Source organism: Acomys minous (assembly GCF_964271855.1).
Source record: "Acomys minous genome assembly, chromosome: 4".
Lineage (NCBI taxonomy): Eukaryota > Metazoa > Chordata > Mammalia > Rodentia > Muridae > Acomys > Acomys minous.
Genome location: NC_140486.1, coordinates 87,908,527 through 87,923,692, shown reverse-complemented (window position 1 = coordinate 87,923,692; position 15,166 = coordinate 87,908,527). Strand labels below are relative to the sequence as shown.

Below are 15,166 nucleotides of genomic sequence, written 5' to 3'. Positions count from 1 at the left end.
GACAATCACCTGTACAAGGTCAAGCCAACAAGACTGGCGTGCACTCCAGCATGTGGCACTCATTGGACTCAGTGGGTTACCAAAAAGAAGACAAAAGAGAGGACATGAAAATGAGAGGGGGATGTATCGGGGACTATCCAGGGGGACATGGTGGCAAGGACCCTGGTGTAGGTATTATCAAGATACATTGTACACATACATACGATTGTCAACAAATAAATTATTTATTTTATGTGCATGGATGTTTCACCTAAATGTATGTCTGTTGTATCACTTGAGTTCCTGGTGTCCATGGAGACCAGGAGAGAGTATCAGATATAGAAAAAAACCTCAGGTCCTCTGGAACAGCAGCCCATGCGCTTAACCACTGAGCCGCCTCTCCAGCCCCGTTAACAAATAAATAAACGGCCGCCAAAAGTAAAAACAAAATAAAACAACATGTCATCGATACTTTAAGAATTTGAAAGCTTTAAATGGAAAATCCACTTACTCCTAGTTGTTTGTTTGTTTGTTTGTTTGTTTTTTAAGAATAACATTTTTAAGAATAACAGGTGGTGTGGTGGCAAACACCTTTCATCCCAGTACTCCGGAGGCAGAGGCAGGCAGATCTCTGTGAGTTCGAGGCCAGCCTGGTCTACAAAGTGAGTCCAGGACAGCCAGGGCTATACAGAGAAACCCTGTTTTGAAAAAGAACCAAACAAACAAACAAAAAGAATAATATTTTTAGAATGATTCTAACCGTATTTATCTTTCAGGCTGCATAAAAAATTTTCTAAGCTGTAAGTGAACTTATATAAATGAGATAGCCTTCTGCCAGATTTCTCTGTGTATGCTTTAGCTCTGTGTCCTTAGTCAGAAGTGAAAAACAGAAGTGATTCTTCCTTTCTCGGAGAGTAATGAGATCCTTTAGACTCACCATCAACTCATAAGCCATGTGAAATCCATCTATTCAGCAAATAAATATTTATTGCATGCTAAGCATTTTTCTAGGCACTGAGGATGAAGAGAAAAAAAAAATCACAGCACATGGAGTCCTTTCCCAGTCTTGATTAGAAAAACAGACAGGAAATCAATAAATAAGGAAAACATGGAGCATAAGGGATGATAACATGTTACAGAGAAAAATAAGGCACAAAGACGGGTTGTAAAGGTAATTAACAACAAAAAGGTGACATTTGAGCAAAGATGTCCAGAAAGTAAGAGCAAAGCAAATAGATGTCTAGGGAATATCGTTGTAGTCAGAGAAAATAGTATGTGTAATGTCCCTGGTATAGGAACAAGCTTCTGATATTTGGAAAAAAAAAAACCATACCAGTGCAGAGAGATTTCAGATTCAACTGGCTTTGTAGATAGCACAGACTCACTCACCGAAGTCCTGGAAGAGCCTACACCACTGTGTTTGACCTGGATTAAGGTGGCTACATGGTCCTGAGTATTGTGGTTTCTGATCCATCTCATGCAGCTGGATTTAGCACTTTCAGGAGAGTACACAAGCCTGCCACAGTTCTCATAGGGCAGTATAGAAGGCAGGGCGTGCCGGGTCAGACAACCGTTTCACCATCGGTATGGCCATTCAAATAGCCATGTAGATTGGTGGCTCTGTTAGCTCACTAGATGATTGAAACCCTAGATGAATGAAGGCTCAATCAAGTTACATCTATCCCACGGCAGTCACATCACACAGAGCACGTGGGTGAACCCAGCCTGAAATCTCAAAGAGGTACAACATTGGCCTGCAGGTATACTGCTATTGAAGGCTGGAAAATCAACCACAAGTTGTATTTCTTCCAAGGGGGAAAAAACCAATGTTTGAACATCTGGAGAGAAAAAGGGACAGAGATAGAGTTGGGAGAGGGACACACATAAACACACACAGACACACACACACACACAGACACACACACACACAGACACACACACACACACACACAGACACACACACACACACACACACACACACACACACACACACACATGGGAAGGGGAGGGGACTCAATATTTGTCGTACACTCTTTCAAATAGCAAAACATCTCCATATTTGTTGCCAAGGGGAAGCATACCTGCCCTAAGGACGACGTTAAAGCACAAGCTTACGAGTAGACACACTCTAGTAACTGTGTCACCGGATGCAGATAGAAGGGACACTGGGACTTTTTTACATTGATATGCTCAGCCCCAAATTAAAGCCACACACACACCTTTAATTCTATGAGTCTTACAATAATAATAGCAGCAAACGGCAGGGTTTTCTTCTTAGACACTACATCTGAAACTGCAAAAGCTTTACTCTAAACCAGTGTGTGAATGTGTGTATGTGTGTGTGTGTGTGTGTGTGTGTGTGTGTGTGTGTTTTCTTTTTTAAACCATCTGTTGGTTCATACCAATAGTGAAACACCTATGACACCTCCGCTTTGCTTCTGCTCAGGGTAGGTATGAAAAATATCAGGTGTGATTCATCTTCGGTAAACTTCCTTTTCCAGTTAGACAATAAAGTTATCAATTACCGAAGATCAAATCTTTCCATTTTTTTTTTTAAAAAAGTGTTTGCTATTTGCTACTGCCCTTTCTACAAATTCTCCAATTCTGTCATTTCCAAATATAATTTTATAACTTAGATTCAAGAACTCTACGTGTCAAGAGGCTGGCTGCAATCCAAGTGCCAGGGTCAAGTCAGCAGTCTTTTATCACACAAGTAGGGCTGATCTTGGCCTACGCTGGTTTAATTAAAGGCACAGAATGAAGCCAATTAAAAGAAAATCTACCAGAGCTAATATCTAAAGATTCCGATCCCTCCCTCCCTCTTCCTCATATTTAAAAAAAAAAGTTTAAGGATCTCTTTATACACAAAAACAGTAGGGGGAAATGCCTTATGTTTGATTGTTTGGTTACATGATAAACTATTCCAATTAGCTGGGGCATTAGCTGGGAGAGCCTCGGGAGTCTGGCTTTAGGTGTTTGTTGCAAGCTGGTCGTGACTGAGCACTCCTGTGATCCCAGTGCTGGGAAAGCAAAGACAAGAGGATGACGGCAGCAAATTTCATTATGTCATTTTACAGTTGAGGAGCCACCGTCTTAGAGGAACAGGAATTTGCCTGAGGCCATTCCACTAGCACTGAGAATTTTTACCAGGTCTTACCACCTCTAAAACCTCCAAATAATTCAGATCACTTAAACAAATGGTGAAGGTGGCTGTACAGTCATTCCTCAAGGTCCCCAAAAAGTGGAAGGGAAAAAAAAACCAGTCCATGTTCATTCCAGTATCAAGCCTTGCAGGTTCTTAAGAACTTGGAGAGCTTTGGTGTTGTCCCTGAAGACACACTCCAAAATAGGTTTTCATGGCGACGAATCCCCATGCCGTGAAGCAGCAGAGCCCACAAAGGTCTGGGGTTCTGAACCCTAGAACATAGGAAGCCCCTCTAAACTTTACAGTCTAAAGAAACTTATACTGAGATTCCCCAGGATGCTTTTGGAAAATAACTACCTCTTCAGTACATGGCAAGAACTGCCTTATTCTCTCCCTCAGAGGAAACCCCCCTAAAAGGCATCCTTGCCACCCTAGCGAGTACTAACACCCCCTTTTTTCACAGTATCGTGACTAGCGCTATACAGACGCGGTTCCAGCATTCTATTTCAGATATCTCCAAAGACACCAAGGAAACCAGCTGTGGAAAGTTGAAAGTTAAATGGTTTGACTATAATAATAATCCTTCATAGCATTCAGATAGCTATATTTCTTTTCTTTTTTCTTTTCTTTTCTTTTTTTTTTTTATAAAGTGACTTTATTTCCTCTCACATTCTTCTTGGTGTGGGAGGGCTATTTAGTTCTGAAATCATGTTGGGACTATTAATAATACTGAATTCCCATGACAGGGAATGAAGAAAGCAAGCTCTGGGAGTGCTTTGAGGGCACGCCATGGGTCAACGTGATTACAAATGGTCAGAACTCATTGAAAAAAAATATGTCCATATCTTCTAAACTAACATGAAAACACTAAACAGGAATTAAATGGCTCATTTCCTGAGTGGGAAAGTGTTTTAATTATCTTCAAATAGTTAACTAACTCTAACCTATCCCTACACTAAATGCCAACTTAGCCAAAGAAAACGTCTTTGGTCCTTTCTTCTCCATCCAAAACATTTTTAGCTACCACACTTCACATGACTGAGATGTGCTAATAATAAGCGAGAAACGAATGGCAGTTGATTATCCAGCAGCCTGGACGCTGACTTTCCAAGGCTGAATGACTTCTCTCGCTTTTTGATTTCTCTACTTTAACTTCTCAGCCAAGCCAATAAATATATTGAGTCTTGGCGAAGGCATGCAGAATGTGTCCTGCCGTAGATACTTCTTTAATTCATTCCGGAGTCTCAAGATAATCAGGAGATTAGATGTAGATGCTCCAAAATAGTTGGCATAGGTGGCCCCGTAGAGGTCCAAAGTGGCCGGCTGAAGATGAGATTGTCCTTTCCTATCCAGAGCAGTGATGTTGAGCAGGTAGAGGGGTACCAGCCGGCTGGCTTCTGGATAGGGGTCCCTGTCAAGGGCGGTAGGCTGCAAAGTCTCTCGCTGGGGCATAGGGCTGGTAATGCTTGCGAGTGGGCCCGAGTCTCCGGGGTGTCATGTTCATGTAGTCACTCTGAAGAAGCCTGTTCCTTTTGCTATTTGTCTACAGGGAAAGAAGGGGGGAAAAAAAGGTCAATATGTAAGGACTTAGAGGAGACATTGTAGGAGGGGCTCTAAGACTTTGGGGATGATTACTCAGAGCATCAGCTGCCAAATGAGCCTGAGAAGCAGTATTTTTTTTTAATGTGCCTTGGACTAGGATAATGACTAATCAGAACCTAACTACTACCAGCTCTTCTAAAAATCTAAAGGAAACTGTTTTATGCAAATGTGTCCGTTATTCTCAATGTTGTCATCTGATCCAAAGCCCAAGACCATACTTATGAACAGACTCACGATTGATATTTAAACACGTTTGAAAGCCCCTCCTCTTTGGGTAGGTTAAGCATTTCCACTTTAATCATTCATTAAACTGTTTTCCCCATAATTAAACAACAACAGCAACAACAAATCAAAGCCCTTTCAGTTCCTTCAGGATCTGAAATAATAATTATAAATGTATGTTAGCAGGGTCCAAATGAATGAGGGTACGTAGCTCTGAACACCTACAATCCTATTCCCTATGTGCATATGTTGCTGCAAAGACAGTATTGTCCCCACCACTGTTTCCCACACTTAGCAACCTCTGGGTGAAATTCTACCAGGATCAGAGAAAGAAGAAAGATACAGAGCCTAGAGCTAGAGTTTGCATCTTGCAAACTCACTTTGTATCTTGACCAAGTTTTTAAACTGTAGTCTAGGAGCATGCCAGATCAACTTGATGGTAAAGTTTGCATAATTTTCAAAAGCAGAAAGTCATGTGGATTGTGGTGTCAGTGTGCTCTGTTATGGAAAACAAACAAAAACAAATAACGTCCATGTCTAAGTGGACAGGCCCAGTGCGCTAAGCAGGTAAACAAGTGTGGGCAACAAGTGTTCCTGAATCCATAAATGAGTGAGTGACTACAGCTTTGCCCTCATTGCTGTACCCTCCTGCCTAAGGCCTCAAAGGAAGCAAAGATATCTTGGGATGCTACTCGGGCAAGCATCTTCAGTACTGATGCTGGCCTTTCAGGTTTCCTTTGCTAATCCCTTGCCTATGGGTTCAACTTCCAGTGAAACTATAGCTTAAAGAAAGACCTCAATCATGAGTCTGAGGCTCTCCAAGATACACACACAGATAAAGAGACTCTGCTATGATCAGCTCCATGCTAAACTCAACACCATTAGCAGACAGTGGGTTTAGCCAGCGTCGTCCTCATCCTATGACAAAGGGATAGAAATAGCTGGGAGGCCAACTCAGAACCAACAGTACTCATGTGCACCCACAGTGTGTATGTAAGTATGCACAGATTACCTACCTCCTGTGTCTGTGTATTTGTGTCACTCATCAGTCAATGCCTGTTAAAGATGTTTGACTTCAAGGCCACTCTACCTTTGCCCTTTCTTTTACCTCTGCCTTGTTTCCTAAGCAAAGCAGCAAGACACAGGGTGTGCATGAGCAATGTACTTAAATGGCCAAGAATGTAGCAGATTTGAAGGCAGATGCTACCTAAATATGCATTGTAGTACATGTCGGCAAAGAACATGTTAAAAACAAAAACAAATAAACCAACCCTCCTCTAAGTTAGAAATGAAAATCAGTGTAACAGCTCAGCTGGGGGAATAGAGAATTGGGAGTGACAGGTGGTAGTCTGTGGCAGTCTGACCAAGTAGAGCCTTTTCTTTACTCAAATGCTAACGTGTGGTCCAGCACAGACACAGAAACCCGCACAGACACAGAAACCCACACAGCCTGGAACCGCCTACAGTAGCTTGTCACAGATTCTCAGGAGGCTCCGTTAAACAGTTAACTTTCACCTAGGCACATTGCTGACCAGGCCAAAATAGGATTCCCCAAAAGCTCTAGGGATCCCTAAATTCCTAGCTCACCAAGGTGCTTCTCGTAGCAGAAAGAGGAAAAGATAAGACCAAAGTAAAGGTGTTACATTGTTCTGTGAAATGTAAATTATTTTTATGTGCCCCGTTTGGTCAGAGAGTGCAAAGTCCTGGGTTTGAGGTCTAAATAAGTGATGCTCTTATTAGATAACGTGGTTTGACTCCCAAAAGCCACAGAACACAAGATATGTCACACACTAAGGCTGTCCAAGTCAAGGCAAGCTTGTGAGAAAAGCCAAAGGCAGTTTTCTCAGGGCAGAGAGGATGGATCTTACCAGGAATTATGAGGCTGCAAAGAAAAGCTCAAAACCATCTCTGATGCCCGATTTGAAGAGTGAATTGTTTTAACTCATTGAAAGCGAGAAGCTGTTTTCTTGGGCGATTCGACTCATTCAGCAGATTGTGTGTCATTTTAGAAGCTGACTCCCGAGAGCATATTTACCATAAGTTTGAAAGCCGTGCCTGTGGGGCCACTGAAAGCTAAAGCAGTTCCCAAAACTGCTTCCCACGAAGCTAGTAAATTCCTCTGACCTAGGTCAAAAGATGACAAGGGAGCCCCTTCCCTGGAAGGGTACCCAGAGGGCCACTGCACCTGGCCTGTAGATTAGGAAACTCAAGTTCTCAGAGACTTGAAAAGCCACACAGCAAGTGAGAAAGTCAGTGGCTGAGGAGGATTAGGAGAGCCAAGCCAAACCTAAGAACTCTAAGATCATCAGCAACCACCATAGAGCTAGAAGGTAGAAAGGCTGTAAACTGCAAGGTCTGGAAAGATGAACGTTCTCAGCTAGTAACAGAGCACGGGGCAATGTTTTTTCTATACTAAAGCCTCCTGCCACCATCTCCTGATTGGACAACTTTCAGAGTTCCCAAGATAATAACAAGGATCCCCAGAGCCGGGCGAGGTGGTGCACGCCTGTAATCCCAACACTCGAGGAAGCAGAAGCAAGTGGATCTCTGTGAGTTCAAGGCCACCCTGGCCTACAAAGGGAGTCCAAGACAGCCAAGGCTAACACAGAGAAACCTTGTCTCAAAAAAAAAACAACAAAACAAAAACAAAAACAAAAAAGCAAACAAACAAAAATCTAGGGAACAAGCAAACACTATGTTTCCTACTGTGTAGAAGTTATAGATTAGACAAAAGGTAGCCTGACAAATAGCCACCTGTCCCCTGTGGTCCTGTGAACTACAGGAATATGTGAGGAATAATAGAAAGGCAACACTGGATCAGAAAATAAGCCATTTAAATCTAAGAGTAGGTGTTAGAACTTCGTGACCTAGAGCTAGAGCTGCCCTGTCCCCTCACCAACACTATAGTCAATAAGATGACAACACATGGCATGACTCCAGGCATCCCTGACCATACATTGCTTAGTTACGTATATGGATCATGCTTTGAAATGGTTAGATGTCAAACACGCTTGGTTGGGTCCTTCTTTGGTTTCTATGAGGGTGATCTGTTTACCAACCCAATAAGCATTCGGTAAGTCTTAAGTGTGCTTAGTAGCAGACGGATGGAGGGCAGCAGGAGAAATGATCTTTTACATTGTTCTTGCACAGCATACATTTCTCACTGAAGGGGTCATGTGTGCACTCACCCAACTTCCGGAGGAAACTCGGAGGCGCAGGGAATCAATGCACAAGGCAATTCTGTTCCTCGCGCACAAATTGGTTTCTAAGAAAAGGATCCTTGCCGAGGTGGCACCTTCTTAACAGTGAATGTATTCATCAAAATGTGTTCAAAAGAGAGGGAGAGAGATGGCTCAGAGGGTAAGAGCGCTGGCTGCTCTTCCAAAGGTCCTGAGTTCAATTCCCAGCAGCCACATGGTGGCTCGTAACCATCTATAATGTGAGCTAGTCTAGTGTCCTCTTCTGGTCTGCTGGCTCACATTCAGGAGGAATATTGTATAAATAATGAATAAGTAAATCTTTTTGAGAGAGAGAGAGAGTGTGTGTGTGTGTGTGTACTGGCCTCTCTTCCAGAAGACCCAGTTTCACTATCCCGCACCCACATGGTGGCTTATAAATGTCTATAACTTCAAGATGCCCTCTTCTGACTTCCATGGGCACCAGACACAAAATTGGTGCACAGACATACATGTAGGCAAAACACTCATACGCATAAATCAAAATTTTTAAAAATGTAAATGTGCTCAAAAACCAGACATGGTGATGTATACCTATAATTTCAACACTTGAGAGGCTGAGGCAGGAGGCTTACCATGAGTCAAGGCCAGTTTGGATGGCATAGTAAGTTCCAGCCAAGTCTGGGCTACATAGTGAGATGCTGTCCCAGAAAAATCAAACAGATGAAAAAAATGTCCAAGCTTGAATCAAAAATTCAACACTGAGAGAGATGAAAAAAATATATACCAGGCTTATTGCCAAAACGCCTGCAGGGACTGCTGAGCTCAGTGCAGTGGGGAGAGCTCTGAACAACCACTCTCCTCTCATGCTTTCATGACAGCGTCCAAGTTGACCCCCACAATGCGGCTGCTTCAGAAGAGGCAGAAATTAGGACCGTCACAAACAGACCTGCTTTCCTCTGGTTTGAATACACAGTTTCAGCAGCCTGCTTTCGCCTGATTTTTGCCCCGTCCCCCAAGACAAAGCTGCTCGTCGGCTTCGGTTGCCTAGCTTTCTGATGGGCTTAGATTTTATATCTTATGTAGGGATTTAAGCTGCTCTACGTGCAATTTTTATGTTGCAAAATTAAGAATAAGACTATTAACCTCCCCCCTATAATTTCCCACCTTAATTTCCCCACTTTAGTTCTAATTCTGCCTGGCCACTTAGTGCCTTCTAGAAAACAGAACTCACATCAGATCATTACTTCATGTAAGGCTGAACAGACTGAAAACAATATCACCTGCTTTGGTATTGCAGTAGAAAAGATGCAGGCCAGAGTCCTAACATAGGCGGAGCGCATGCGCAGTGAAGTTACATAAAGCAATGAGGGTCCTCTTACCCAGAGAACACAAAGAGCCACTGTCACCAGCAAGCCGTAAAACAATAGGACGCCAGCAACCACGACCAGTGTCCAAAACAGCCTAGGAGATGCCTGAGCTTGGCAGACGTGTTTCTCTGAAAAACATAAGAGAGCAAAGGACACAGAAACAGCAGTTGAGTACATTTCTGTCCTGAACATCAGCAGAGAATTTGAAATTGCTAAAATATGCAAAATATTACCAGCTTAACTGATCTAGTCTTTCTCTGTGGGACTTGTTCAACCCCATCACTGATTGTGCCTTGTCAGTATACAGTGCCAAGGTGGAAAGCCATTGCTTTATAGCACTACACTGGTGGCATTGCATAATTCAAAATGGCGCCTTTCAGTGAGTTTAGCCTGACCGCCACCCCTGACCCCCATCCCTTTATCCTCATCACAAGGTAAAGCCAAAACTCTATCTTTGAATTAAAAAGTAAATATCTGACTCCAGCTCCAACAGCTTATCTGATATTGAATGAGTCACGTTATGTATTTGGTATCAGGAAGTGGGTGGAAGGAAAAGCATGCAGTTCTACACTGACATCCATGGAAGATTATTCCTAAGCAGAATACTTCATAGCTCATTGAGATGTATAGACTTTGGGTCTGGTTAATTTTGATACATGATATTTTTTTACAAGCTCTTTATAATAAAGTAGTAATAAAAATACATAAATAAAAAGAATACCAGCAACTCTCTAATCCATGAAGTTTTAATCCTGATTATACATTAGAATTATCTGACAAAATTATTTCACAAAAAAAGTCAAAAATTATCTAGCTCCCCTTCCTCAAGCCATATTGATTAAATCAGAAGCTCAAAGTTTACCTACTTAGGTTTATAACATTCAAACAGGGTTGAAAGCTGCAGAGAACTAATGCCTTCTCCAATTCTCCTAAATGAATATGTGTGTATGCATACACACAAAATACTAAGCTAGAGTAATGGATTGTTTATATGGAGAAACACTTTATTCTTGATTTCCAAGCTAGCATATCTTTTTTTAACTCCTTAATTTAACCCAATCAAAATCTTTTTTCCTAAGCATTATTGATATTAGAAAGCTGAGTTCACATATTAATTGCCTCTGGATTTTGCCAGAGCACAAATGCTATTCTGCCATATTAAGATAATAATGTTTTCCTTTTTTGGTATTTGGTTTTTCTCAAGTACAGCTTTGTTACTGCATAAGAGAAAATGCATATATTGTAATTTGACAGAACTGAATATAAAATGAAGCCTATAATTTCTTATTTATCACTCTATGAAAAAGAAAAGCTGTAATACAGGCATTTACACAAAAATCTACCTGACCTCACTCAGCTTTATATGCTATGCCAATAGCTATATTTGAGCTTGAGAATCCTATTATTTTTCTTCCAGATGTTTAGACAGAACATAATCTCAGCATAAACATAGTGCACTTGTTGCCACTGAGTCATGAGCACTGCTTAGTTATCTTGAGTTTGGGAGCTATTAAAAAGTTGGAGAATTTACCCAAGATCATAAACTCATGTCCCTTAAATTTCTACTCCATTATCCTTTCTATGTTTTGGAAAATGGAAAGGAACTTAATGGAGGAAGGACATAGATCACAAAAAAATTGAGAATTGATTTGATCTTCAACCCATTCTTCCTGAGTCCTGATCCATCAGACTATGTTTCATCTTAGAGGACTCTATGCTCAATTTCTATGTGATCTTAGCCAAAGGCCAAAAACAAACAAACAAACAACAACAAAACCCAATAGACTCTAATTATAATGGCAAACTTTTTCCTGACACTATCTGCTTGAATCAAGAATAATTTTATAGATTCTATTCCCTTGGACTGTAACTTCTTCCTTGGCTCTTCCTCGTCATGTCAGTGAGGAGAGGAGAGGTAAAGGCATTCAAAACATAAGCTGGAATCATCTCTAGAGTGAAGGAAAGCAGGTTTAAACATGATTTGCCTTTGAGTCTCAGACCACTTGTGTGCACGACAGCGCCACTTAGCCCAAGCTCGATGTCGGCGTGGAAAAACCTTCCTTCAGGTCGTAGGAGGGCAGACGGCACGTTACCTTTCACGTGAATAACAGTCCCGTTGCTTTTCTCGTTGCCCAAGTAAGGCGGAGGATACATGACCTGGATTTTGCAGAAGTAAATATCTGTGTGATTAGCATGCAGATTCCAGAGGAAGAATACCACTGTGTCGTTCTTCAGTTCCGCACGGCAGCTGAACTCCGAGCCTGAGTGAAACGGAAGCTGATGGGAAAAGTTCCACTTTGTAGCGCAGACTTCCACGTCACTGTTCACTCCCTTGTAAAGCGATGCCTGGAACTCCTTGAAGATAAGGCTGTAGGAATACCCGCAGCTGACTTGGACTTCACTGTTATCTACCACAAGCATGGGAGACTGCTTCACCAAAATCTTGTTTTCTGAGGGGAGAAAGAATTAGTTAGGAGTATAATCATCATCATCATCATTTTATTGTCTTGAAACTAAAATGAATTAATTAGCTAACTGAACAGATCTCCAACAAAGTTAGTCTCTTGGCAGATAAAGATACAATGATGGTTCTTCTTGGAATGGTAACTTCACCAAAAGTTTTGAAGTTTATATTTCAATAATATTAGCATCCTTTTCTGAGTGGGAAAATGGAGCATGTTTCCACCTGGGAGGAATGTGACCGTCTGCCAGCACCACGCGCTGTCTTCAATTCCTCAGAGAAGAGCCTCCCAAGAAACTTATGTGTTTGTCCTATTGAGTCAAGACGACGTCTACCATTACGCAATAAACAATCAAAGATCTGGATGCCACCTCAATTTCTCACTTTAAAAGCAAACAGTGAAACTACACTATCAACTCCATTAGGGAGGAGATCCATTTATATTGTTTTCCAGTGCATCCCCACTTACGTGTGTGTGTGTGTGTGTGTGTGTGTGTGTGTGTGTGTGTGTGTGTGTGTTTACCACAGCATGAGAGGGGAAGTCAGAGGGCAAGTTGTCTTTAGCTCTATATTTTTCCTAAACAAATAAAACACAAAACAAAAATATGGTCTCACTGTGTAGCCCTTCTTATATTTTTGTTGTTGCTTTGAGCCTGTCCTTTAATGGCTGAGCAATCTCTTCAGACTCTCTACTTATAATTCTTAAAAGGTTATTTGTACCTACACCCAAGAGCCAGCTAGAAGCAGAAGCTGTTAAAAATGAAATTTATCACTTAACCTGGGATTAAATCCATGTAAACAGATGTTTTGGGTTTTGTTTGTTTGTTTGTTTTTGTTTTGGAGGTTGTTTGTTTGTTTGTAGTTTTGGTTTCAGGTAGACAGTAAGTCCACAGAATTAAATCTATTTACATCAAGAACCTAAAAAGAAAGCACATATCCATAGCCTCTTACTCTCAGAAATTCTGATATATTTGGCATAAGTAAGTGTTGCTATAGGGGTTTGATAGGTTGGGATAACTGTTCTGAAATGTAATTCACATGCCATAAAGTTCTCATTTTAACAAATACCATTCAGGGATTTTTTTTAATATTCAGGAACTTCTGAATGCACCATGACTATATATATGGTTTTTTGAGACAGGGTTTCTCTGTGTTAGCCTTGGCTGTCCTGGGCTCGCTTTGTAGACCAAGCTGGTCTCGAATTCACAGTGATCCACTGGCCTCTGCCTCTCGAGTGCTGGGATTAAAGGCGTGCGCCACCATGCCCAGCTATAAAATATTTTTACTACAGGAAAAGTGAACTTCATGCTCATTAGCCATCATCTCCCATTATTTTCTACCTCCAGCCTCTGGTAGCCATGTGTCAGTGTTTGCCCACTCAGGACATTACATGTGCATGAAATCACAGTCTGTGTGCCATTTTGTATCTGGCTTCTTTCACCTTTCATCCATTTTTACATTTCATCCATGTTGTGACAAATTATCAGAACTTTATTTACTTATTAGGTTTTTTTTTTTGAGACAGGATTTCTCTGTATAACCTTGACTTTCCTGCACTCACTTTTTAGGCCAGGCTGACCTCAAACTCACAGAGACCCACCTGTCTCTGTCTCCTCGAGTGCTGGGATTACAGGCATGCACCACCGCACCTGCCTCAGAACTTTATTTTATGACTAGATTATATTCTGTTGGATAGATATAGAACATTTTGTTTTTCCACTCAACATTGTTTGCCTGTTATGAACAATGCTGCCATGAGCATCTGTGTAGGAGCAGGGAGAGGGGAGCTAGAGGGCAAAGGGCAGGCTCCCACAGCCAGACTCCAGTGTTCATGCAGGGATTCCTGTCTGCCTCAGCAGATGACATCTTCCCAAGACTCACACAGGAGAGACAAAACGATTTCCTAAATATAAATTCCTTGGGCAGCTCACAGCTAGTTTGGACCCAGTAGACAGTGGTCTGCAGGTTCTGGGAGCAATTGAAGAGCCAATCACATTTCCTAGACACACAGACTGCTGGTCCGAGGAACAAAGAATGGTGCCGACATTGATTGACAGATGTTTCCCAAGTAAAAAGTTAGCCTGACTAAGATGTGTCTTCACGTTGGGGGCGGGGCACGGTAAATGTGTATTTATTGAGGCTGTGATGACATGGGAAGAAGAGAGAGAGGAAAAACAGCAAAGAGAATAGGAGGTGAGAGTGAGTGTGACGCTCTGGGGACAATCACAGCTACCTCCACTCTGTCTGACCGAGGATGAAAGACAAGATTGGAAAAATCAAGCACCACCCATTCCATCAGAGACCCCTGGCCCTCTCCTGCCAGTGACAGAGACCTGGCGAAGGCTTTTAGGCAGACAAGTAGATGTGCACACAACTTTTTCACTTACGTAAATCACTTTAACAAAAGTGGAAGCGGTCCTTTGGAAGGTTCAAGAGTGAAGGGGTGGGCAGTAGGCGAGATTCAGCTGTCAGAGGTGAGAGGGACTAAACTGGTTTAGAAGTAGTAGACGGAATGAGAAATGTTTACAGCCTAGTGCTTACACAACTTGACGGTGACTTAGGTGTGGCTAAAGAGGAAAGGAAGAGTTGTCTAAAATGACTTCCTCGGCCTCCCAGACTAAGGAACCTTTCTTTTTTGCCCACACCTCTTCACTCGTTTCTACTTCGTTGCATTTCCAGAATAGACAGTTCCAAAAAACAAAGTTAAGTTTGGACATCTGGGCCATAAAGAACACATGTTTCCAGCCTCAGGGGTCATGACACAGGATGGGAGCCTTTCAGAAGGAAGAGGCAGCAGTCATTCTCTGAAACGGTTTTTCTTCTCAAGGAGTAAGACGGTAACTAAAAGGTAGCTTTTTCTTCTTCCCGTCATGGGCCCTGGGAGTTCGAGCCTTCGCGCGGTTGAGGTCGTCTGACCTCAGAATTACAAATTGAAGATGTTCTGAAGGAGAACTCCACAGGCCCCATGTCATGTCACACGTCGCTGTGCTGGTGACACAAGCAGCCACAGGGCAAGGAAAGGGAAGATACCTCATTTTGTGACTGTGCCAAGTTTTATTGGGAAAGAGTTTGAAAACAACTATGAAAAGGAGATAACGCACTTACATTTCTCTCTTCTGTGTCAACAGAAGATAATTTTTTAAGGAGGCTTAAAGAGAGGTGCTGTAATTGAGGTCTTTTGTTGTTTTGTGCTAATATGTGGCCAGCAGCT

General features: G+C 42.0%; 1 protein-coding gene across 3 annotated transcripts in view; it reads right to left on the bottom strand.

Moving 5' to 3' along the window:
• Window positions 1-200: 200 nt before the first annotated feature.
• Window positions 201-15,166, bottom strand: part of CD28 (CD28 molecule) — a 43,419-nt gene continuing 28,453 nt past the window's right edge. For all 3 annotated transcript variants that reach the window (XM_084779127.1, XM_084779126.1, XM_084779128.1), the window contains exons 2-4: window positions 11,588-11,944; window positions 9,507-9,622; window positions 201-4,667 (exon numbers count right to left, since the gene is read on the bottom strand). In XM_084779127.1, coding sequence (XP_084635253.1) covers window positions 4,539-4,667; window positions 9,507-9,622; window positions 11,588-11,944 — 602 coding nt within the window. In that variant the 3' untranslated portion in view covers window positions 201-4,538. The remainder of the gene's footprint in view (window positions 4,668-9,506; window positions 9,623-11,587; window positions 11,945-15,166) is intronic.